The 24,658-nt window shown below is 41.4% G+C and overlaps 1 protein-coding gene across 4 annotated transcripts in view; it reads right to left on the reverse strand.

The window, feature by feature from the left end:
- Positions 1-24,658, reverse strand: part of bcas3 (BCAS3 microtubule associated cell migration factor) — a 1,192,206-nt gene that overhangs the window by 734,246 nt on the left and 433,302 nt on the right. For all 4 annotated transcript variants that reach the window (XM_072590043.1, XM_072590044.1, XM_072590042.1 and 1 more), the window contains one exon: positions 105-238. In XM_072590043.1, coding sequence (XP_072446144.1) covers positions 105-238 — 134 coding nt within the window. The remainder of the gene's footprint in view (positions 1-104; positions 239-24,658) is intronic.

Below are 24,658 nucleotides of genomic sequence, written 5' to 3' on the forward strand. Positions count from 1 at the left end.
AAATCATGTTCTGTATGAAATCTGATGTCAGGTATTTTCCTCAAACAAAATTTTCTTCCAGCCTATCCAGTACCTTGTGCCTAATGTCTAAATTCACACTATACCTTAGCCTCTGTCTCTCCACGATGTAAAGTGTATAAATGATGCACGGCACTCTGTGAGGATGAACATGGATGTGTCAAGATTCGAAATACATGAAAGTCATGGCCTTGTGTGTCAGTGGTAACCAGCAGCATTCCTGAAATGAACATTAATAACACAAATTAACAAAGCTAACTCCTGACACACAGTGGATTATATCAGTTCAACATAAAGTACATGTTTACTATAAATTTTAAATTAAGGTTAGGTTGGTGCATTCAACACGTAATTCAAAATCAAAGCAGTTAAACATTTCTAAAAGTTCTAAAAATATGAAAGTTTTTGTTTTTACTCATCAGGGCTACATGCAAGAAAAACAGCTTTAAAAGGAAAAAAAAATTTAAACAGCATGAGAAAGGGTGCTGATTGTTTAAGCAAAGCGATATAAAAGACAGTTAAAAAGAAAGACTGCATAACGTGACACCACTATGACAGGCAAGAGTGGAATGACTGGATAATTCCCTTTTAAATCACATCAGAGACTGTACTATTTATAACATTTGATATTGATCTTAAGCACATAATTTGTATTTTGCAACTATCTTCCACTCACTGTATTTTGCTGGAGAATTTTGAGAGACTGTGGCAGATTTGGTCTCACATTTTGTTTGCTCTAGAGTCATTTTCAGCAGCCCATTCAGACACTAAGGACTCTCTACAGTGGGCAAATTGATGTATTTAGCTCAATCCACACCTTGATAAGAGTTGAAGCGTGCACCAGTAGCAGCCATGTGGAACTAACATCAAAGAAGTAACTGCTATTTAAAATGCAAACAGGTGGGGAGGAATCCAAGATGGCAGCAACCTGCTAGGATCACGTTTGCTGGGCTCCGTGCTACAACATCAACAAGACAGAGCTAAAACCTGTCCCATCCATGTTACTGTGAGTAAAAACAAAAGAGTTAGAGAACCTGAAAAGTTACTTCTCTTTGTTTTTACTGCAGAGAATGCCAAAGAAAGGAGGAAGCACAGCCGAGCCCGGGGGGCAGTGGGCTTGCTTACTCAACCAGACCGTGGTTGAGGAGCTGGCCAAATCTTGTCAGGTCTTGGGGAAGCAGATCGAAGAAAAAAATCAAGGAGAAGCTAGCTCTGCTACGCTCCAAGACTGGGGGAAAAGGACTGATTAACTCGAGCGCTGGGCTGCAGGGGCAGAGGCAGAGACTGACTCCTCCAAGCCCTGGAAACACAGGTCTGTGGTTGTTGGATCTGGTGGATGATCTCAAAAACAGGGACAGAAGAAAGAACCTACGTGTTGTTGGCATACCAGAGCATCCAGTGGAGTTCTTTGAGAAAAGGTTCCCAAATTCCTTAGTTTGGATGCTGAAAAGGAATGGATAAAGATTGCGAGAGCCCACTGGGTTGTGGCACAAAAGCCAGGTATGAACCAGCGCCCCTGTCCTGGTAAGGTTCCATTATTATAAAGACAAGCAAAGAGTCATGGAAGCTTCCAGAGCCCAAGGGAGGGATCCGAGGACATTGGTGTGTGACTGCTCCGGGATCATGTCCTTTCAAGACTTCTCGGCAGCAGTGATCCAGAAAATGAAGTCCCAAGACGGCGTCAAGAAGAGATTGGGGGATCCAGTATTAGATTTTTTTTTAGATTTACATTACAGTGTGGAAACAGGCCCTTCAGCCCAAACCAACCCGCCACCCACCCATGCCCTTACATTTACCCCTTACCTAACACTACGGGCAACTTAGCCTGGCCAATTCACCCTGACCTGCACATCTTTGGACTGTGGGAGGAAACTGGAGCAAACTCACGCAGCCAGGGGGAGAACGTGCAAACTCCACACACTCAGTCGCCTGAGGCGGGAATTGAACCCGGGTCTCCGGCGCTGTGAGGCAGCAGTGCTAACCACTGTGCCACCGTGCCGCCCACAATGTATTCTTTAAGATATCCAGTCGTGCTTCAGATCAATCATAATGGATCTAGACATTTATTCTCGCCAGAGAAAGCAAGGAACTTTGTGGACACGCTAACTTAAATAGAACGACCAAATATACATGGAGGACAGAGCTGCTCAGATTTGTTCTTCTTTAAAGAGGACTTGGTGGAGTCTCCTTTCTGTTGGGTAATAAGTTACGTTAAATTGTACTCAGAATGGATAGAGTATTTACCTTTAATCTCTAAGCTAAGTTATACCAAGGGATGAGTGACATATCTATTTTTAACTTACTTGTTTATAGTATTAATCTTGTTTTTGTTTCTTTTCCAACCGGGCTGTCGGCGTATGTGGCTCGACCCTAGCTGGTAGGAGTTGAGAGGGCGGTTGGGATGGTTCGTAGAGTTGTGGGATATGTCAATGTCCCCTCTGAATGGGGGGAAATTCCTCTAATCAGTGTCTTTAGTGATTTTTTGTTTGTTTTGTTTTTGGTGTATATAGTTTTTGTAAGTTTTGTAGCTTTGTTGCTGCAGTTATTTTAGTTTGTGCAGTTTTTGTGTTTTATGGATTTTCTTGCATTGAAGCTCAATGATGTATAGTTTGAGTTCTCCCTCTCTGGAGTCTAAATGGTGCTATGGAAGGTTTTGGCTAAGGACATGCTCAAGTGGTGCATCTAAAACATTAAGGGGAGCCACTTGCCGTTCAAGAAGAAGATGTTACTTTGCGGAAACACACCTAGATGATGCAGAGCACTTGAAACTACAGCAGAATGGGTATGATCAAATTTATTTCTCATCTTACAATACGAGGAGTTGAGGGGTGCCCATTCTAGTTAGAAAGAATCTCCCATTTAAGTTGTTAGAGTGTATCAAAGACACACATGGGAGGTTTGTAATCCTTAAAGCTCTGATACCAGGGGAAGTATACGGGATCTTAAATGTTTACTGTCTCCCAGCCCACCCCCTTAAGTTCTTGACAGACGCACTTTCTAAACTTGCTAACCTTGCATCTCAGCATATTATTGTGGGGGGGGAGTGGATTTCAATTGTCTAATAGATCCTATAGTGGACAGATTGCCCAAAGGCCCTCTGATATCTTCTTCATGATCTAAGCAATTAAGGGATTTATGTACTGAACCGGGATTGGTAGACGCTTGGAAACACCTTCACCCTGCTGGTAGGGATTTCACATTCTTCCTGAATCCGCATAAAGTCCATACCAGGATTGATCTTTTTTTGACCCCTGCAGTGCATCTGGGCTCGGTGGTGTCATGTGCAATTGGCAATATCACTATTTCTGATCACGCCCCTATGTATTTAATGGTTGAGAATAAGGATACTATGCAAGGTTTGAGGCATTGGTGACTGGACCCCTTCATCCTCAAGGATAGTAGGTTTACTGAATTCTTTTCTATTTAATTCAGGACTTTTTTAGGCATTAATTCAGGTTTGGCTAGTACTCCATCCATTCTCTGGGAAACTACTCAACCTATGCTCGGGAGTTAGTTACTTCCGATTCAACCAGTAAGAAACAGCAGATGGGCGAGCAGCAACGCTTGCTCGGGACATATCTGAAAGCAGCTGAAAAGGCAAACCTTCACTGGCTAAACTGCAGAGGATCAAAGCACTTCTGTCAACACTGAACTCCATGCTTACACAGACAGCCAAGAAGGTATATTGCCATGGAAAGGAGTGCTCCTCAAGCCATTACCTCAATCAGGGAGGACACTGGAAATTTAACCCATGATTCTAAAAGGACCAATGCAGTATTTCGGAAATTTTATTCTGAACTACACGAGACTGAAAATTGTGAGGATGGGCAGGTTAGGATGGAGTCTTTTTTTAAGAACTTGGACCTTTCGGGAGTGAGCCTTGAACAACGGTCTCTCCTTGATGCCCTGTTGTCAGGGCAGGAGGTGCAGGAGGCTGTGAGGCAGCTCCAGAATGGAAAAGCGCCTGGCACTCATGCACTCCGCAGTGAATTCTATAAGGAATTATAAGTATGTTGTCAGTACCGATGCTTCGTATGTTTAACAACTCACACAGTTGTGGCCTCCTCCCACCATCTCCAAGAGAGGCGAACATCTCTCTCACCCTGAAAAAAGGAAAGGCCCCAGAGGATTGTGCTTTCTGTAGGCCCATTTCACTCCTAAATGTCGAATTCAAAATCCTATCCAAGACTTTGGCACTAAGGCTAGAAACTGTACTACCCTCCATCATTACGGAGGACAAGATGGGGTTTATAAAAAGTCGCAGATCATCAAATAATGTCAGGAGGTTACTTAATGTGATCCAAGTATGTCAACAGCAATTGGTACAGGGATTAGTGATCTCTTTAGATGCGGAAAAGGCATTTGACCGGGTCGAGTGGCCATATCTTTTTTTATACTTTAAAGTGGTTTGGCTTGGGCAAGGCCTTCATCAGATGGGTAGAGGTTTTGTATAGTGACCGTCTTGACGCGGTCCTCACCTATGGTGTGCGGTCCAGCAATTTCAATATTTCTAGGGGCAGTCAACAAGGCTGTCCCTTATCACCATTTCTTTTTACATTGGTGATTGAACTGCTGGTGGAGCAATATGCAGGAATCCCAATATATCCGCTCCAGAAGTGGGGACATGGTCACATAAGATTGCATTCTATGTAGGTAATGTCCTTGTCTTTTTATCAAACCCAAAAATTTCAGTGCCACACCTGATACCAATTTATTTTGGTGGATTTTTGGGTTAAAAGATCAATTTTGCAAAATCAGAGGCCATGCCCATGGGTGGTCTTCCAAGAAGGCCTGATCCTGAGGGCGAAACTTATTTCCCTTTAGATGGTCACAGAAGGGCTTTCTCTACTTAGGTATATTTATTGTCCCAGTCTTTGATCGGTTATTTTAAACCAATTTTGCCCATTTATTCCACAGAATCAAGCAGGACCTTTATAGATGGGCAGCGCTTCCAATCTCTTAGTTAAGTTGGATAGCCCTCATTAAAATGAGCATTCTGCCCCATCTTTTGTATTCTATGCGAATGCTTCCTCTAAAAGCAAACATAAAGAGGAGTGAACGGATGGTTCAGTTCCTTCACCTGGAATCGCAAGTGACCCCTAATTAAACTGAGTAATCTGCAGTTACCTTACAGACTGGGAGGAGTGGGCCTCCCAGATATCAAAAACTATCAATTAAGCTCGTTGCTATCTTATGTGAGTGACGAGGCCCGATGGGAACCTCACTCACATTGGTAGGACATCGAAGCATCTCAGGCAAGATGCTCCTTTACTAGCCTGCTGTTCTTAGACATAATGAGGACAGTTCAGAATATTGTCATAGCCCAATAGTTATTAATACTGTCAAGGCGTGGAGGGCAATGTGTCAGAAGGCAATATTGCCAAAGCATTTTTTGCACCCATAGCTGGTATGCCTGGGATGATGACTCAGGTTTAAACTATGGGCAGCGAGGAGTGTGTCTTTCCTGGGTGATTTATTCGAAGGGGACATACTGATGTCTTTTGAGCAACTGGCTCAGAAATATGAGCTGCCCACTCTTCCGCTTTTTTCAAATTAAAAATTTCATACAAAAAGAGACCACACTTCTAACTGATTTTTATAGGTCCAACATGGAGAAGAGGGTGCTGAGCGATGAGGGTACACTTTCTATGAGAAATATTTATCACCTATTGGGAGAAGGTCCCTCGGATGAGTCCGAATGGCTCTGGAAGGTATGGGAGAGGGAGCTAGACATTGAGATTTCTTCTGAAGTACAGGAGGATATCTGGGAAAGTGCAAGAAGGATCTTGATTTGCAACAGAACCCATGCCTTGCAGTTGAAGATTCTGCACACGGTCCACTTGGCTCCAGACTGCCTCGCAGAATTTAAAGCGGGAGCATCTCCAATGTGTCCTAAATGCAAAGGTAGTCTGGGCACGCTCACTCATTGTCTCCAGTCCTGCCACAAGCTGCGGGCATACTAGAGCGCTGTGGTAAGTGAAATAGAAAAGGTCTTGGGGACAGAGGTGGAGATGGACCCAGTATTTCTTCTTCTTGGCCTTATTAATTGACTTCTATTAGATGCATACAAAATGAGGCTTTTCAGTATCCTCACTTTTTGTGCAAGAAAGAACATTTTGTTAGGGTGGATGGGTGTCTGAAAGTCCCCCAGTGCTGTGGATTGGCGTAATGGAAATGGAACACATCCCCTTAGACTTTCTTATGACTATGGTGCACCATAAAACTGAGAATTTTTATAATTGAGAATTGTGGCAGCCCTTCTTCGGCTACTTGGGTACAGATTTGTCTGTCATACTAATAAGAGCCTTTATATAGCCAAAGCAATTCTGTTCAATTAATCTGGTATCCAGAAGGAGGAACTACAAACATATGAATACGTATAAATTTATGTGGTCGATAGTTGAGGGCTATTGCTTTGTTTCATTGAGCTGTGTTATCATCATTATTATTATTGTTATGACCTTCCTTTCTTTAGTTAGTTATTTATAAATATAATTTATTTATCTATGTAATTAGTGGGGCTTTTTTACATTGGTTTGAATTGTTTGATTTTGTATTTATTGTAATATTCAAAAAAAATCTTTCCTTTTTTTCAATAAAAAATACATTTTAAAAAATCAAATAACTGCTTATTTTGGAAGCTGCAAAACATGCTAAAAGCTAATATTTGACATTTTGTCCTCCCCTTATACTGACCAGTTGTCAGGATAAACAAGTCACTGCTGAAAACTATCAATGCTGTTTGAAGGGATAACTATTTAATATGCACCTGCTGAAGCAGCTGTAAAGATGATCACTAAAGCACCCTTCCACTTGGTTCCTGAGCCATTCTATATCAAAAGGCTGTCTGCCCACCACAACATCCCACATAGTCATACAGTCATAGAGATGTACAGCATGAAATTAGACTCTTCGGTCCAACTCGTCCATGCCGGCCAGATATCTCAACCCAATCTGGTCCCACCAGCCAGCTCCCGGCCCATAACCCTACAGTTCCTCCGTATCCATGCAGATGCCTTTTAAATATTGCAATTGTACCAGCCTCCACCACTTCTGGCAACCCATTCCACACATGCACCACCCTCTGTGTGAAGAAGTTGCTCCTTAGGTCTCTTTTATATCTTTCCCCCTCTTACCCTAAACCTATGACCTCTAGTTCTGGATTCATCCCACCCCAGGGAAAAGACCTTGTCTATTTACCCTATTCATGCCCATCATGATTTTATAAACCTCAACAAGTCACCCCACAGCCTCCGACACTCCAAGGGAAAATAGCCCCAGCCTATTCAACCTCTCTCTCTATAGCTCAAATCCTCCAACCCTGGCAACATCCTTGTAAATCTTTTCTGAACCCTTTCAAGTTTCACAACAACCTTCTGGTAGGAAGGTGACCAGAATTGCACGCAATATTCCAACAGTGGCCTAACCAATGCCCTGCACAGCCGCAACATGACCTCCCAACTCCTGTTCTCAATACTCTGACCAATAAAGGAAAGCATACCAAAACCTTCTTCACTATCTTATCTACCAGCAACTCTACTTTCAAGGAGCTATGAAACTGCACTCCAAGATGTCTTTGTTCAGCAACACTCCCGAGGACCTTACCATTAAGTGTTTAAGTCCTGCTAAGAGTTTCTTTCCCAAAATGCAGCACCTCGCATTTATATGAATTAAATTCCATCTGCCATTCCTCAGCCTATTGGCCCAACTGATCAAGATCCTGTTGTAATCTAAGATAACCTTCTTCGCTGTCCACTACACCTCCGATTTTGGTGTCATCTGCAAGCTTACTAACCATACCTCCTATGCTCACATCCAAATCAGTTATATAAATGACGAAAAGTAGTGGACCCAGCACCGAGCCTTGTGGCACTCCACGGGTCACAGGCCTCCAATCTGTAAAGCAACCCTCCACCACCACCCTCTGTCTTCTACCTTTGAGCCAGTTCTGTATTCAAATGGCTAGTTCTCCCTGTATTCCATGAGATCTAACCTTGCTAATCAGTCTCCATGGGGAACCTTGTGAAACGCCTTACTGAAGTCCATATAGATCACACCCACCACTCTGCCCTCATCAATCCTCTTTCCTACTTCATCAAAAAACTCAATCAAGTTTGTGAGATATGATTTCCCACGCACAAAGCCATGCTGACTATCCGTAATCAGTCCTTGCCTTTCCAAATACATGTACATCCTGTCCCTCAGGATTCCCTCCAACAATTTGCCCACCACCAATGTCGGGCTCACTGGTCTATAGTTCCCTGGCTTGTCCTTACCACCTTTCTTAAACAGTGGCACCAGGTTAGTCAACCTCAGTCTTCTGGCACCTCACCTGTGACTATCGATGATACAAATATTTCAGTAAGAGGCCCAGCAATCACTTCTCTAGCTTCCCACACAGTTCTAAGGTACACCTGATCAGGTCCTAGGGATTTATCCACTTTCATGTGTTTCAAGACATCCAGCACTTCCTCCTCTGTAACATGGACATTTTTCAAGATGTCATCATCTATTTCCCTATGTTCTATTTCTTCCATGTTCTTTTCTAAACACTGCTGCAAAATACTCGTTTTGTACCTCCCTCATCTCCTGTAGCTCCACACAAAGGCCGCCTTGCTGATCTTTGAGGGGCTGCATTCTCTCCCTAGTTACCCTTTTGTCCTTAATGTATTTGTATAAACCCTTTGGATTTTCCTTAACCTTATTTGCCAAAGCTATCGCATGTCCCCTTTTTGCCCTCCTGATTTCCATCTGAAGTATACTCCTATTGCCTTTATACTCTTCTAAGGATTCACTTGATCTATCCTGTCTATACCTGACATATGCTTCCTTCTTTTTCTGAACAAAACCCTCAATTTCTTTAGTCATCCAGCATTCCCTATACCTACCAGTCTTTCCTTTCACCCTAACAGGAATATACTGTCTCTGTACTCTCGTTATCTCATTTCTGAAGGCTTCCCACTTTCCAGCCATCTCTTTACCTGCGAATATCTGCCCCCAATCAGCTTTTGAAAGTTCTTGCATAATACCATCAAAATTGGCCTTCCTCTAATTTAGAACTTCAACTTTTAGATCTGGTCTATCTTTTTCCACCACCGCTGCTGAGAAGTCCTGGAAGAACATGATCTTAGAACCCTCGTAAACTAGGGCCTTTGGATCCTTCCCCTGGATTCTGGAAGCTTCCATGATTCTCTCTTTATCTCTATAGTGATGAAACCAAGATAGGACAAGAAGATTAGTTAAAACCTGACCTCCACACCGTGACCCAGTGAGCCCTCTCAATCTTCCAGCCTCCAAGTTAAGGAATTTCAGTAAACAGTCCTCAATAAATCCCAATGGTCGCTCACCTTCCTTACCCTCTGGCAGACTGATGATCCAAATATTTTTTCTCCTGCCCCTGTTCTCGAGGTCATCAATCTGGTCGAGCAAATTATGGATCTGGGTCTGCAGGGACTGGATCCTATCCTTTGAGAAATCAGTATCAGCCTCCAACACTGTGACTCTGTGTTCTACCTTATTCGCTATTTTCTCCAGGTCTCCCAGCTGCTGTTCATGCTTCTGCAGCATGATAGCAATCAGGACCAGCTTCTCCTCTATCTGCTTCTGCAACATCTCGCGAGACTTCATGAACTCTTTTACCAGGACTCAATTTTTAGGAAATTGAGTCTGAGGATCCTGCAGACTGGGCCATGGGCCTGGCCTCGGATGTACCTGCTCCCTTCTTCGGCGTCCCTGACTGGCGAAAACCAAGATAAGCTGTTCTCTAACAGTTTCCTGGGACTCCATGACATTTCCAGAGTCCCAGGAAATCGCGGTGATCCGTGTGGGGCAGTTAGAACTTCGTCCTGCTTGTGATGTGGTGCGGAGTTCTGCAATGCAATATTTCTAGATCACTGCCAACTTGAATTCCCCCCCCCCAACCCCCCGAAAACATTCTCGACCATCTTATCCACTTGTGTTGCCACTTTCAGGAAATTCTGGACCTGTATGTTTTGTGTGTTTGTGACGTTTTCTGGTGTGGTAGTTTTAATTCTCGAGTTGACAAGATAGATATCAATAAGGAAGTCTATTTGTCCTATTCTAGCACACTCATCCAGATAGAATTATAAGACATTCCCCCCACAACTGCTTTCACCTGCTTCTTAAACAATCCCTGGTATTATTTTACATTTACATTCTATGTGTTGGTCCATACTGTTTTCAGGATTCTGCAAATAAATAATTTTCTTACATTGACAGACATTACAACATAATCAAGGACAACAGCAATCTTTCATTATTGGACAGATTTGCCCTCGCCTTGTTGAAATTCCATATTAACCCTGTTTGCATGTCTGTGACAGTATGATTTACAAATAATGCCTGTTATTGGTTTGAAGGTGCAACATTCCTGATCTGCCAAAGGTTACTCGAAAGGCCAAAGTCCCGCCAAACTTCTTGAAACTACATTCAAATCAGGTTGTAAAAGTTAAAAGATGAATGCGATTCCCCAGCACTACTATTGAAGGATAGAACAGAGAACATTACAGCGCAGTACAGGCCCTTCGGCCCTCGATGTTGCGCCAACTTGCCATACCAATCTGAAGACCACCTAACCTACACTATTTCATGTACGTCCATATGCTTGTCCATTTGTCAGCAACCTATCATCACCTTCTCAAGGGGCAACCAGAGATGGGCAATAAGTGCTAGCTCAGCCAACAACACTCACGCCATTTGAAAAAATTTTGTTAGTGCAAAGCAAGATGCTATAAATAAAAAATGAATAACCAGATGAATGATTTGTTACGATGCTAGTTGAGACATGGTCGTTGAGTCAGATCATTAGGGGAACATAGATAAGAAAATACCTAATGACGCAGGAAATTAATAAGGAAAGTCCCGAGTTAGCTTTGAGTCACTACCATGGGATCACTTGATGGCCTTTCAATAGGAATGGGTTAATGTCGCCTCTAAAAGATTGATCTGTCAACAATTCAGAATCATTCAGAGTCATAGAGTCAAACAGCAGGGAAACAGATCTTTTATAGTTCAGTCATTCCTCACCGACCATAATCCCAGGCTAAACTAGTCCCACCTGCCTGTGCTTGGCCCATTTTCCTCTCAACATTTCTTATTCACATAATTAAACATTGTAACTACACTCGCAATCACCGTACATGAACCACCCTCTGTGCAAAAAAATTACCCCTTGTGTCTTTCAATCTTTCTCTTCTCACCTTAAAAATATGCCCCCTAGTCTTGAAATCCCCCATCCCATGGAAAAGACACTTGCCATTCACTTTATCTATACCCAACATGGTTTTATAAATGTCTATAACGTCACTCCTCAATCTCCTATGCTCCAGTGAAAGAAGTCCTAGCCTATCCAGCCTCTCCTTATAACTCAAACCCTCCATTCCCGGCAACATCCTGCTAAATTTCTTTTGAAATCTCCCCAGCTTAATCATATCTTTCCTGTAACAGGGAGATCAGAACTGGATGCAGTATTCCAGAACAGGCCTCGCCAATATCCTGTACAAAGATGTGCAGGTCAGGTGAATTGGCCATGCCAAATTGTCCATAGTGTCAGGTGCATCAGTCAGAGGGAAATGGGTATGGGTGGGTTACTCTTTGGAGGTTTGGTGTGGACTTGTTGGGCTGAAGAGCCTGTTTCCACACTGAAAAGTTGTTGCAAGGTTAGTTTGCAAGGAGGGGTAGCTACCTAGCTCATGAATTGGAGCAGGCTGCAACTTGGGTTTGATTAGTTGATCCTGAGCGCCTATCTACATGCTTACAGCACCAAGCCTTGCCTCGCCATCACACAATCAGGCAGTTTGCCCTGTTGGTCAGCAGTCCTCAGTTAAAGGGGCAGCCATATTGTTGTATGGCACCATGATACACCTATACCATCCATCAGCAGTTTACACAGTAACACATGGAACGTGCAGCAAGCAAACAACCATATTTCAAAGTCTGAGAGGAATAGTCCTCTCCTAAAGCCACGGAGACAGTCATCAGTCAGGGGGTCTGGGCACAGTAAGGCAAGGACACCCTTGGACACACAGTCTGGGGATTTGGCCACTGGAGGCTGTCCAGTCAGGGTGTTCTTGGTCAGTGGACCCTGCCTTTGTAGTCCAAGGGGAGTCCAATACTTAGGAAGCACAGACATGTATTGCAATGTGCACAAGTAACAAGCCAAGACAACTTAAAAATCTAGGAAATTATGTCAATCACTTCACTTGATTCCCCAGAAAAAGGAAGCCCTACATGAGGAACAGTCTCCTAGCAGAAGTTTGCCCAAAGGAGTTTCTGCTCTGGGTTATGGTCTCCATCACTATTTAAAGAATTTTCACCACCTTCAAACATCTCAAGGCCAAAAGTGGGCGTGTCACAGGGAAGCCAGGCAGTATTGTGGAGACACCCCACCGGGAGTAGAACACTGAGGAACTACTGAGGAACATCTGTGGAATGTACACTGTTTCTAGACTGAACAGAACATACAGTCACTTACTGTGATTTTTGTTACTTTGATATGGATTCCATGGAAGCTCAACATTACTATCTCCAGCCCACGACTTCCATATGTTCCTTAAAAGAGACCAGGCAGTATAAGATCTTCTGGAGCAGATGGCAGTAAGTAGATCCTACGATATGTTGACCAAATCAAATCACATGCTAAAGTACTGAATTACTAATCTGACACAGGAACTGACTTTGATTTCCAGCTCACTCCACAGGAGGGTAACCCCCTTTGAACCTCTGACTTTGAAGCCTCAAACTAACCTGTCTGAGCTAAAAAAGGTGAGTGTTATTTCAAAATTTGCCAATTTCTACTGCAAATTCATTACAACTCTGAATGAAACATAGCCCTGACTTCAACGACCCAAAGCAAAGCAATTCTTTTCTAGCCCTGATTTAGTCTGATAGTTTATTATTTCTGTGAAGGGAGAGAGAAGGGGCATTCTCATTTCCATAATAACAGTACCTGCATTTACAACAGACCAAAATATAAGGGTCCTGCAGAATTAATTTGCTAATCAGGATGAGGGAATCACTAAATAGTGATGCAACAATTAGGTATCCAAGTTCAAAATGTGTCAAGGAATGAATGTGGTATGGAAGCTTTTTGCTGTACATAGATAATTTCTTATCATTAGCAAATCAAGAAAAATGAACTGTGTTGCCCAATCTGCTCTTTAAACACTACCAGACTACTCACGTGCCATTGCTACTGCTCAACATTGACAACCGAAAATGAGAGACCTTATTTCCAGACTTTTTCCATTTAGGTATTTTATTTTATTCTCAGGGTTATCACAAAGTATGTGCAACAAAGTATCTACCACTCCATTAGCTCTGCAATTGTGTGACAGCCTACATTTTGTGCTGAAATCCAGGAATGAGTCTTAAATACACAAACACCTTGAGAAATATGCAAATTAGAAAAAATGATTGAATTTAGGCTTCTTTAACATTGTGAAATGGTTTCACAGAGTAGTGAATGTCAATAACTGGGATCATATTTGTTAAGAAAAAAATATTTGCTTCTAAATTTAATAAGGAAGTTGTATTTTTAACCCAGATGTCAGCAAGAATATGATACTTGCAGTTCTTCTATAATGCGATGGTTGAGCTCTTGCGCCAACCCACACAATAGGAAAATTGCATTTTAGAAACAGAGCTTAAAGTGTTGGCACTGTAATCGCGATACAGCCAACACACGTTTTAAAAGCTTACAAAGTAGAAACAGCATCCCCAATTCATCAATCACATTACAGCAAATTTGTGTTGATGAAACATGCATTATAACAGAATGACCTGTATGTGGTAATCTGTTACCTTAATGTTGTGACAATAAAGGGAATCTGAAGTATTGTTCTCAGTTCTGTTAATCTGATAGAGAAGATTGAATTTTGGTGAACTGAGATGTCCCATGGTGAAAAATTGTATTGGAGAATAACCAGAACATTCACCACATGGAAAATTCTTCCCTTGTCGCAATTGTAATGAGGTCAGCCAGGGGGATCTCATAGAATAGGAGTGCCCTGATAATCTGGTACAATCAGGGAGCTCTGACTGACAGATCTAAACAGGAGTCTCAGATATCCTGTTTATTCTGAGAGCTGGCTCTGAGGGAGCTGGATTCAGCTCCACAGCCTCTGTGCAATTATTTCAGTGACGATGAGAGAAATGCATGCTCCTGAAGAAATTTGCTTCCAACAGTCATTTTTGAGTTGGGATAAGCATTTCTGGCATCATGCCATTATTTGGGAAAGCTTCACTCATTGGATTCTGCCATCAAAAACTGAGTCCACTATGAGGAAAGTATGCATTATTTTTTTCCAGCCAAATGACATTGGGACAGATGAAAGGAAACGGGTTATTCTGCTGACAGCTTGTGGACATGCAGCATTTTCAGTTACCAGGAGCCTAATGTTTTCTGAAAACCAGATACTAAAACCGTTCAACAGTTGACTGATTTAGTTAAGGAATATTATGACACCAAGCCTCCACTGATTCTGAGATGCTATTGGTATTATTTGGCACTTTGATAACCAGGGGAATCCATAATGGAATTGACGAGGTTAAGATGACTGACAGAGGCATGTCACTTTGGTTTCACTCTTAAAGACATGCTGAGAGATCTTTTGATATCTGGGAATAATGATGTAATCATGCAAAAGCTTACTAGCTGATGCCCAACTGGACTTCAAACAGACACTACAACTGACTTTATCATTGGAAAATGTGGCAAGTGGAGCATATGAGTTACAGGGTATACCAATGGAAGTTGGCAGTCTCACCAGTCCGACTGAGCTTGGAGGACACCACTTAAGTGACATCTTCTGGGTGAACTGGTCCTCACCCTTAACAACTTCTCCTTCCAATCCTCCCACTTCCTCCAAACCAAATGGGTAGCCATGGGCACCTGTATGGGCCCGAGCTATTCCTGCCTCTTTGTCGAGTACATGGAACAGTCCATCTTCCGCAGCTACACCAGCACGATTCCTCACCTTTTCCTTCGCTACATCGATAACTGTATTGGCGCTACCTCGTACTCCCACAAGGAGGTTGAACAGTTCATCAACTTTACTAACAACTTTCACCTCAACCTCAAATTCACCTGGACCATCTCGGACACCTCCCTCCCCTTCCTGTACCACTCCAACTCCATGTCCGGCGACTGACTAACCACGGTCATCTATTACAAACCCACTGACTCCCACAGCTACCTGGACTACACCTCTGCCCACCTGCCTCCTGTAAAAACATCACCCCTTATTCCTAATTCCCCTGCCTCCACCACATCTGTTCTCAGGATGACCAATCTCACCATAGAAAATTCCAGATGGCCTCCTTCTTCAAAGACCGCAATTTCCCCTCCCATGTGGTCGACGACGCCCTCCAGCACATCTCCTCCACTTCCCGCACCTCTGCCCTAGAAATCATCCCTCCCAACACAACAAGAACAACCCTCCCCCAACCGGTCCACACCTTCCACCCCACCAACCTCCGAATACTTCACATCATTCTCCGCCACTTCCGCTCCCTACAAACAGACCCCACCACTAGGGATATATTTCTCTCCCCACCTCTTTCTACATTTCAGAGAGGCCATTCCCTCCGTGACTCCCATGTCAGATCCATGGCCCTGCCACCAGTCCACACCTGACTCCCGGCAGCTTCTTCTGCCAGTGCAAAAAGTGCAAATCCTGCGTTCACAGCTCCCCTCTCACACCCATCCAAGGCTCAAAAGGATCCTTCCACATCCAACAGAAATTTACCTGCACCTCCACAAATGTCATCTACTGTATCCGTTGCACCTGATGTGATCTCCTCTACATCGGGGAGACAGGACGTCAACTTGCCGATCGTTTCAGAGAACATCTCTGGGACACCCACACCAACCAACCCCACTTCTGTTTACTTCAACTCCCCCTCCCACTTCAAGGACATGCAGTCCTGGGCCTCCTCCATTGCCAAACCCTAACGACCCAACACCTGAGAAAAAACCTTGCAACCACACAGGATTAATGTGGATTTCACCAGTTTCCTCATTTCCCCTTCCCCCACCTTATCCCAGTCCCAAGCCTCCAACTGAGCACCGCCCTCTTGACCTGTTCATCGTCTTTCCCATCTGTCCGCTCAAACCTCCTCTCTGACTTATCTCCTTCTCCTCCACCTTCAGCTACCTATTGCATTCTCAGCTACCTTCCCCCCAGCTCCACCCCCCTCCCATTTAACTCTCAGGCCCCTGGCCCACAAGCCTCATTCCTGATGAATGGCTTATGCCCGTAATATCGATTCTCCTGCTCCTCTGATGTTGCCTGACCTGCTATGCTTTTCCATCACACACTCTCGACTCTGATCTCCAGCATCTGCAGTCCTCACTTTCTCCTACTCTGTCATAGTGTTGAAAAACAAGTTGAAATCTGTTTTAATATTTATGCTAAGAGCTATCTAAATGCCACATATATACATATATAACTGAAATTGCTGAAGAAATGCAGCAGGTAGTGCAGTATCATGGAGAGAGGAACAGAGTTAATGCTTTGAGTCCAACATGGTTTATTTTCTTTCTTCTGCATGATAAACTTAAATTCTGTTGATGACCCTTGAAAACAAGATTTGAATGTCTCAGTGAATAACCACTATGTTAACTGTCTAAAAAAGGCATATGATCTATCAGTCTAGGTTTCATTCTAGCATCTGACTTGTCCATCTACACCATCACCTGGGATCATAACATAACCAAATGAAATAGATGAACTCATTATTCCACTGTTTCTTGTGGAAATTTAATGCATGTAAACTGATTTCTGCATTTCCTATAATAGTGACCTACCTTAAAAGTATGGATATTTAATTGCAGTGAATATTTTGGATAGTCCCAAGGTCAGAAAAGGTTAATTTTAACATCAACTTAAACATTGTACATGTTCGGTGACGGTGTTTCCAGAAATCTGTTTCCCTTCTCCTTCTGGTTGAAGCCATAGGTTTGCAAGATTCTGCCAGAATAGCCTAGGTAAGTTGCTGCAGTGCATTTTATGGATGGTATGGGCTGCTGCTAGCATGCATCAGTACTGGAGAAGTCATTAGATTCTTTCTTTCCTATTTTAGATTTATGGACCTTTTCAAATTTCTTGATATAATACATAGCCATTTCTTTTAAAGAGATGCTTTCATCTTCTTGCTTTAGGCAACTGACTGCATTCTGGAAGTTGACACAGAATACACTAGGGCAATGTCGATATTTACAGAATCCCAACCGTGTGTCTATTTACGGGGGACACCCAGGATTGTCAATATTTGCTGAGCACCTCACTAATGTGTCATTTTTTATAGGGGAATCCTGGGAATTGGTACACTCAATGCTGAATTTCAGTGTGTGTATATGTGTGTGTTCAAGCTAATGAAGTTACTGTAATCTGTAAATTATTTCCTGTCAAAATATTGCACTTTGGAGATGTTCAGCTTGCTTCTAAACCTTTTGAAGTGAGTTCTAAAGTTGTTTTTTTCTGAAGCTCCTGCCTTTGCAGTACTGCTAACTCATGACATGTGTAATCAATGAAGGTCTGTTTATAATCATCTTTTCCTAAAATAAGATCATCTTTTCTTTGCAACTCTGTAGCACCAAGATGTGGCCGCTGCAAATCTGATTAGTAATGGGTGCTTTGTTGTTCAGCTTATCTAATACATTTGTTGGGGGGGTAGGTTAGGCAGGAGGGAGTAGCAAGTCACACTAGAAGAAAGGCCTGCAGATTGCAATCTTTTTTGAAAACAGCTAATTTGTTTCAATCACATCAAATGTGTTTTGACTGAAAAAGCAATAGCTTACTTCACTCCAATTTAACATTTCCCGTTTTTCACACCCGTTACTTTAGGGAAAAAGTGCTGCTTTGAGGAAAAGGGGTGGGAAGAAAGTAAGAATGAGATCATTCATTTAAAAAGGGAAGAGGTGGTATAGATTCAGAAAGTGCTGTTTATGCTGTAGCAGAGTCTGTAAACACCAACCCAGACACTGGACGGGCCAAAAACTAACCCACGCCTCAATGAGGTGCCAAGCCACAAAAAGCATTTGCGTCACAAGGGAATAGACGGAAGAGAACGGTTTCTAATTATAGGCTCTGGAAGCGGAAGCACAGAGTGATTGGAAGTTTAAGAGTTGCTGTGTGTTTATCTGGGTGTTTCCTTTCCACCCTGGGTTTGATAGATGAAGACGGGCCTACAGGGTGGGATGGAAACATTGGTGGCACAAAGTATTCCCCCAGAAGCTAGTGATGACTGGAGTGTCTCGCTCAGGTTTTTGTGGCCTCACAATGATATGTAATTTTGAACTAAAATGAGTGAGTAGCAAAAAACTTGAAAGTAACTTTATTTATGTTACTGGCCACACAAGCTGGATTTTTGAGAGTACAGTGAAAAACTGTTAGCCACATAGTATCGAAGAAATATAATTTTGGGCATCTTAAAAGTATTAAGTGATTTAAGATACCATTATGACAGGCTACACATTTGACATGCATTTTAAGTGGGATCAGCTGGTAACATTACTCCTTTAAACAAAGACAAAAGCTTTTTAAAGCTTTCACATTTCTCCTGTTGATTATTTCACCCTCCCAAAACAGTCACAATAATAAATGTTTTTAACTTAAGCAAAACAACATTTTTTAACTGCTATTCAATATTTGATCTTGTGCATCCCAGTTTTAATCTCTGACGTGCCCTGACTGAGTTGATACAGGGTTAAAATATGTAATCATTTGCCTCAGTGCCCTGGGCCATGAAGAGGAAGCCCAGCAAGGGTTCCTGCTCCGGATTGCTACCCCATGATCAAAGCTAAGCAAGGCCAGGTTTGAGCTTGCCTGTGATTTGCCTGGCAGTTGAACAGTCTGTTAACAGTCACACAAAAAGAATGAATATTTGGATGAGGTCCCAGAAACTAGCTGATGGAACTACAGTCCAAGCAAATAAATCAATAATCTTAGGAGAGGAAATGCACAGGGGAGAATAGTATTGAGAATAAAGATGGTTGGACAGCTTATTTGTAAGAACACCTTTCAGCATGCTACAACCATGATACACTACTTGCGGTTTATGTTGCTGAGCATACAGGTAATTTTTCACAGCACGAGCACTGCTGAGTATTGGTTACACAACAATCCGAATTCCAAAGTGAATCAACGTGCACTGAATGCATCTTCAGGGATTTCTGCAAATTATTAATTGCTGAGCAGAGCAATTATGCCAATGCAAAAATAAGACAGGAAGTATGACTTAGTGTTTTATTGCAAGGCCACTAACAAGTCCAAGTGCTTTATAAATAAAGACATTAAAGGGTGTTTGGAAGGGAACAACAGGGGATATGTATCCTTGATGTGGATGTGACCAAACTGCACTAAACCAATGATTTTCAACCCATGGGACCCAGTGGGGAAGTGGTAGTTGTGGGTTATTGAAGTCATACCAAGGTTAACTAGCTATAGTTGTTTATTTACAGTTTAGTTTACCAAATTCTGTGTAACTTTAACGTTCTGAGCACACAAGAAGATAAATCTCAAGGGAAACTATGAAGGAAATAAAAGCAGAAATATTTGCAGGATAAGTTTCATTGTCAAATTATAGTTTAGCAAAACTCATCATGAAAATCCAGACGACTTATTTTCTTTGCTGAGTTAAGTTTAATGGGTACTGAGAGACCTTTGGCTAAGTGGCTATTCCCTAGTTCAGAGTCCAAAACATGAGTGGAAGCCACCACACCTGTTTTTGCTACCTAGTATGCATACACCGTTACATTTCAAGCAGTTGACTGGATAACAATTAGCAAAACTCCTTTTGCTTTGTCTCTTCAGACAATTAAAATTTCCCAACAGCAGCCCCAGCTGAAATCAGCTAAACGCAGTGAATAAGAATAGAAGCTGGAGAGCCGTCCTGTGGCACAGTGGTAGTGTCCCTATCCCTGCACCAAGTGGCCTGGGTTTAAGTCCCACCTGCTCCAGAGGTGTTTAATAACATCTCTGAACAGGTAGATTTATAAAAATAGGTTAATTTTAAACAAAATAGAAGTTGAGGGGCCCCCTTATGGCACAATAGTAGTGGCCCATGTTCAAACCCCACCTGCTCCAGATGTGTGTAATGTCATCTCTAAACAGGTTAATTATAAAAATAAGCTAAACAAATAAAAAAAATAAAAGCTGAGAGGGCTCTTGCAGTATAACGGTGTGTAATAACGTCCCTGATCAGGTTGAAACTTTTTAAAAATTGAATAAAAGCTAATACCATGTGTGATTTGGTAATGGGGAAAAACCCATTCAAGTTGTATGTTAAGAGCACTTTGAGATATAGAAAAAAAGAATAAAAGCTCATCTTTATGTCTCAGTACAATACAGTAATAGGTTATTTAGTGCTATTCCATTAAACTAATTGCTGAAGGACAAACTGAAACCAATCTTCATACACAATTTTATTTCTTTACAAATTTATACACTACAAGCAGACAACCAATGGCCTTAGTTTTAGCCTGTTTCTATTTATAGAAAACATCAATTGAATACCCAGTTAATGTCTATAACCTGTTAAAATCTATTACCTCCATACAATTAAATACAGTCAACACATAACTAACACAGTTCTTCTCCCACCTGCACTCATCTTACCCCATCTGCATACCTACATTTCCAACTTGGAGTTTTGATGATTGGTCATCAATCTGAAGCTTTTGTTTTATTTCACTCTCCAATTATATTGCCAAACCTCCTGAGTATTTACTATATTTTCAATTTTAATTTTGCTCTAATTAGCATATCCTTTTATTCCTTTCTCTACCCATCTTTCTGTAAAAACATATAAATACCTTTCCTGTCAGTTATTCAACGTGGTAGCAAATTCCACATGATAACTATTCTCTGGGTAAAGCAGACTTACTGTGTTTATTTGGTAACTGTCATATATTTATGACCCTTCATAATTTTAATTTCTTCTGGTGGGTCAATCCTCAACCTTCTTATCAGCCTGTTCAGTCTTTCCTGATGGTTGTAACCTTTAAGTTTTGGTATCAACCTTGTAATTCCTTTTATTATCTCTCCTGCCCTTTTTGGTGACATAGTTTTTTTTAAAAAAAGCTGTGTTTAGGATTCTAGCCATAATCTAACCAAGTTTGTACACAGGTTTTAACGTTAATTCTCCATTAATCAATTCCACTCCTCAGTACCCCATCATATGGTGCACATCTACTAAGCAAACAGGAGTATATCTTTTTAATAGATATAGAAGATTATTCCCTTGACCATCGGTATCATGCCATCTTCAGTAAAGGTAGAATCAAAGTTGCTGCGCTGAGACTTGGTTTACATGTTAGGATTATGGAACCTATATTGTCCTGTGAGGTTAAATGTTGAAGAATCAACATTGTCTGTCATTGTTAAATCAGTTGAAACACAGTCATTCCTAACAAATGTATAAACTATGTAAGCCCTGTCAGGAGAAAAGTCCCTCTGACTAAGACAGAATTGACAGTTTCTGATCCTAATACCCCATATCCTCTGCTAGGCATCTCCAGGACATGGGGAAGAACATTAAAATTAAGGTCAGATCTTTCAGAAGTGATGTCAGCAAGTGTTTCAAAGAGTAGTGGCATAAAGGTGCTTTTATTCCATTCGAGGCTCTATTTTGTCAGTGGCAGTTTCATTCATACCACTGAATTTGGTTGCAATGATGTCAGTGCCCTGACCAGGCCACACCTTGAGTAATGAATTTCATTTTTGGTCACCAAAACATAAAGTATGTTTCCAAGAAGTAAAGGTTGTTCAGAAGCCACAAAGTTTATTCCTTATGTACCTCATTTGTAAATGTGGGCTACAAAAATTCAGACTATTTAGAGTCAAATATAACTAAATCAATGGTAATCTTATTTAAATATTAAGGATATAAAATTGAGTACAAAGATTAAATTCACAGCACTATGCAAGCCAAGGAATCATTATGCAAACTGGGGACAGACAAGTTTAGGACAGTTGTCTTGAAGCATTTTTCACTTGAAGAGTGATGAATGGCCGAATGCCTCTTCCAGTAGGATAAAAGAAGCATGAACATTGGAATCATTCTACAGACAATGAATATTGTGTTGGACAAGTCACAGCAGTTAAGTTACTGCAGTTCTTTCTATGGCAATAGTCTATCAGCCTTCATTATGTTAAGTGGCAAGCATCAGCTGCACTTATCATTATAATATCTCCTTTGTATATTTACAACCAGGTCATAATTATTGCAGGGAAAAAGTGAGGACTGCAGATGCTGGATATCAGAGCTGAAAAGTGTGTTGCTGGAAAAGCGCAGCAGGTTCAGGGAGCATCCAAGGAGCAGGAGAATCGATGTTTCGGGAAGAAGGGCTTATGCCCGAAACGTCGATTCTCCTGTTCCTTGGATGCTGCCTGACCTGCTGCGCTTTTCCAGCAACACATTTTTCAGCCATAATTATTGCAGGTTTATCAAGTTAGAATCCTGGTGAAACTGAATGTCACTGACTTCAGGGATCAAATTTCTCTCTGCATGTTACTGGAGGTAGGACTCAGCTATTAGTCACTTATTTGGAGTCCACAGTCAGGCAGCATTTGAATAGTTATTGCTGAGGAGAAGGAGATTTTAACAAACTTAAAGAATGGGCATATAATTGGGACATGCATTTTACTATTAAAAAATGTGAGATACTACATTTTAAGACAAACAAGGATGTTCCACAATACTAAGAAATTAAGAATCTAAATAAGGTAGTGGAGTAAAAATATAAAATCACTAAAAGTAAAAATATAAGTCAACAAGAGAGCCAAGTACTAGGGGATTTTCTAGAAGTATAGAAATGATAAGTAAATAAATTATGCTAAACTTGGATACCGCATACAATTCTGATTGCCATCTTGTAAAAAATATTCAGAGGCAGTGGAGAAGATGAAAAAAAGACTTGTAAGGATGACACCAGAACTATGTGACTATACCTATGAGAAGAGCTTGAATAGACTGGATTTTTTTTTCTTGCAAAGAGAAATCTAAGGATTAACCTTCAAAACATGAGACATTTTGACAAAGAAGACAGACGACGTTCGGTTATAGTTCAACAGATTGATTTGAAATCACAAGCTTTCGGAGGATTGCCCCTTTGGGACACTGGTACATCCATATCATTGATAGAGAAGACACAAAGGACTGCGTTTTTATTACACGTCATTCTGGTATAACATGCATTACATTCACACGAATTGGCTATAATGAATTGTGGACGCTGTTTGGATAACACAAACTTTCTACTGAATAGTACAGCAATTTTCTATAGGGATTTTGTACAGCGCAATTTTCTGTAGTGGTATTCTATAGTGCAATTTTCTATAACACAGGGTTGCAGAGTAACGCAACTGTCGCATTATAGGAGAACATCCAGTATTGAAAAACAGCAAAATAGGGGCCATCAATTTAATATTCATCAAGAAATCAAATAGACAATTTAAAAGAAACTTCATAGAATCTCTACAATATGGAAGCAAGCCATTTGGCCCATCGAGTCCACAATGACCCTCCGAAGAGCTTCCCACCCAGACCCACCCCACTAAAGCATTTCCCACAGCTAATCCACCTAGCCTACACATCCCTGGACGCTATGGGCAATTTACCATGGCCAATTCACCTAACCTGCCTGTCTTTGGACTATGAGAGGAAAGCCACACAGGCATGAGGAGAATGTGCAAACTTCACACAGACAGTCATGAGGTGGAATCGAACCAGGGTCCCTAGAACTGTGAGGCAGCAGTGCTAACCACTGAGCCACTGTGCTGCCTTACTTATTGTAGCTACCAAATTATTTAACTTATTCATCAAAGACTAGTGAAAAGATGGAACTTGTTACTACAGGAAATGGCTGAAGCAAATGATTTAAATGCACTTAAGGGATTCTAGATTTACAAGAAAGGAATGGGAGGTATCTCATGTGAAGCATAAATGCCATGGAATAGGTGATCTGTTTCTGTGTTGTACCTACAGATCCTATTCAATTGCATATAAAAACTCAGCTGCCAATACTGTCTTACAAATAACAAACATTCATTTCCTCCTTTACAATTTTCCTCAAAACTCATTTTATTAATAAAGCTTTTAGTCATCATGGTAGAAACATGACAGATAAAGTTCAATGAAGATTTGTGTGAGGAGGTGCATTTTGAAAGGAGTAACATGGAAAGTCAGTACACTAAAAATGGCACAACTTTAAAACGTACAGAGTAGAGGAGACTTCTAAGGAGAGATCACAAGTCCTTAAAGGTAGAAGGATACATTGATGAAGTGATTTAAAAATATGGATTGTTTGAGTTTATGTAAAAATATTAAAGCAAATAAATCATGTTAAACTTTATACATCACATATCAGGCCTCAACTAGATTATTGAATTATTTCTGAACACTTCAGTAAATATATAAGGGACTTTGAAAAGGAAGAGAAGATTTTTTTTCCAAGGTGCTACCAGACTTGAGGGGCTCCAGTTACGAAAAACTTATGACTCCTTCTCAGAACAGAAAAGATTAAGTAACCTAATAGAGCATGTTGTATTGTTTGATACAGTACGTAGAAGAAAACTCTTTCCTTTGCTGAGTTAGACGAATTGCTGAAAGATCTAGA

Source organism: Chiloscyllium punctatum, chromosome 19 (genome assembly GCF_047496795.1).
Source record: "Chiloscyllium punctatum isolate Juve2018m chromosome 19, sChiPun1.3, whole genome shotgun sequence".
Classification (NCBI taxonomy): domain Eukaryota; kingdom Metazoa; phylum Chordata; class Chondrichthyes; order Orectolobiformes; family Hemiscylliidae; genus Chiloscyllium; species Chiloscyllium punctatum.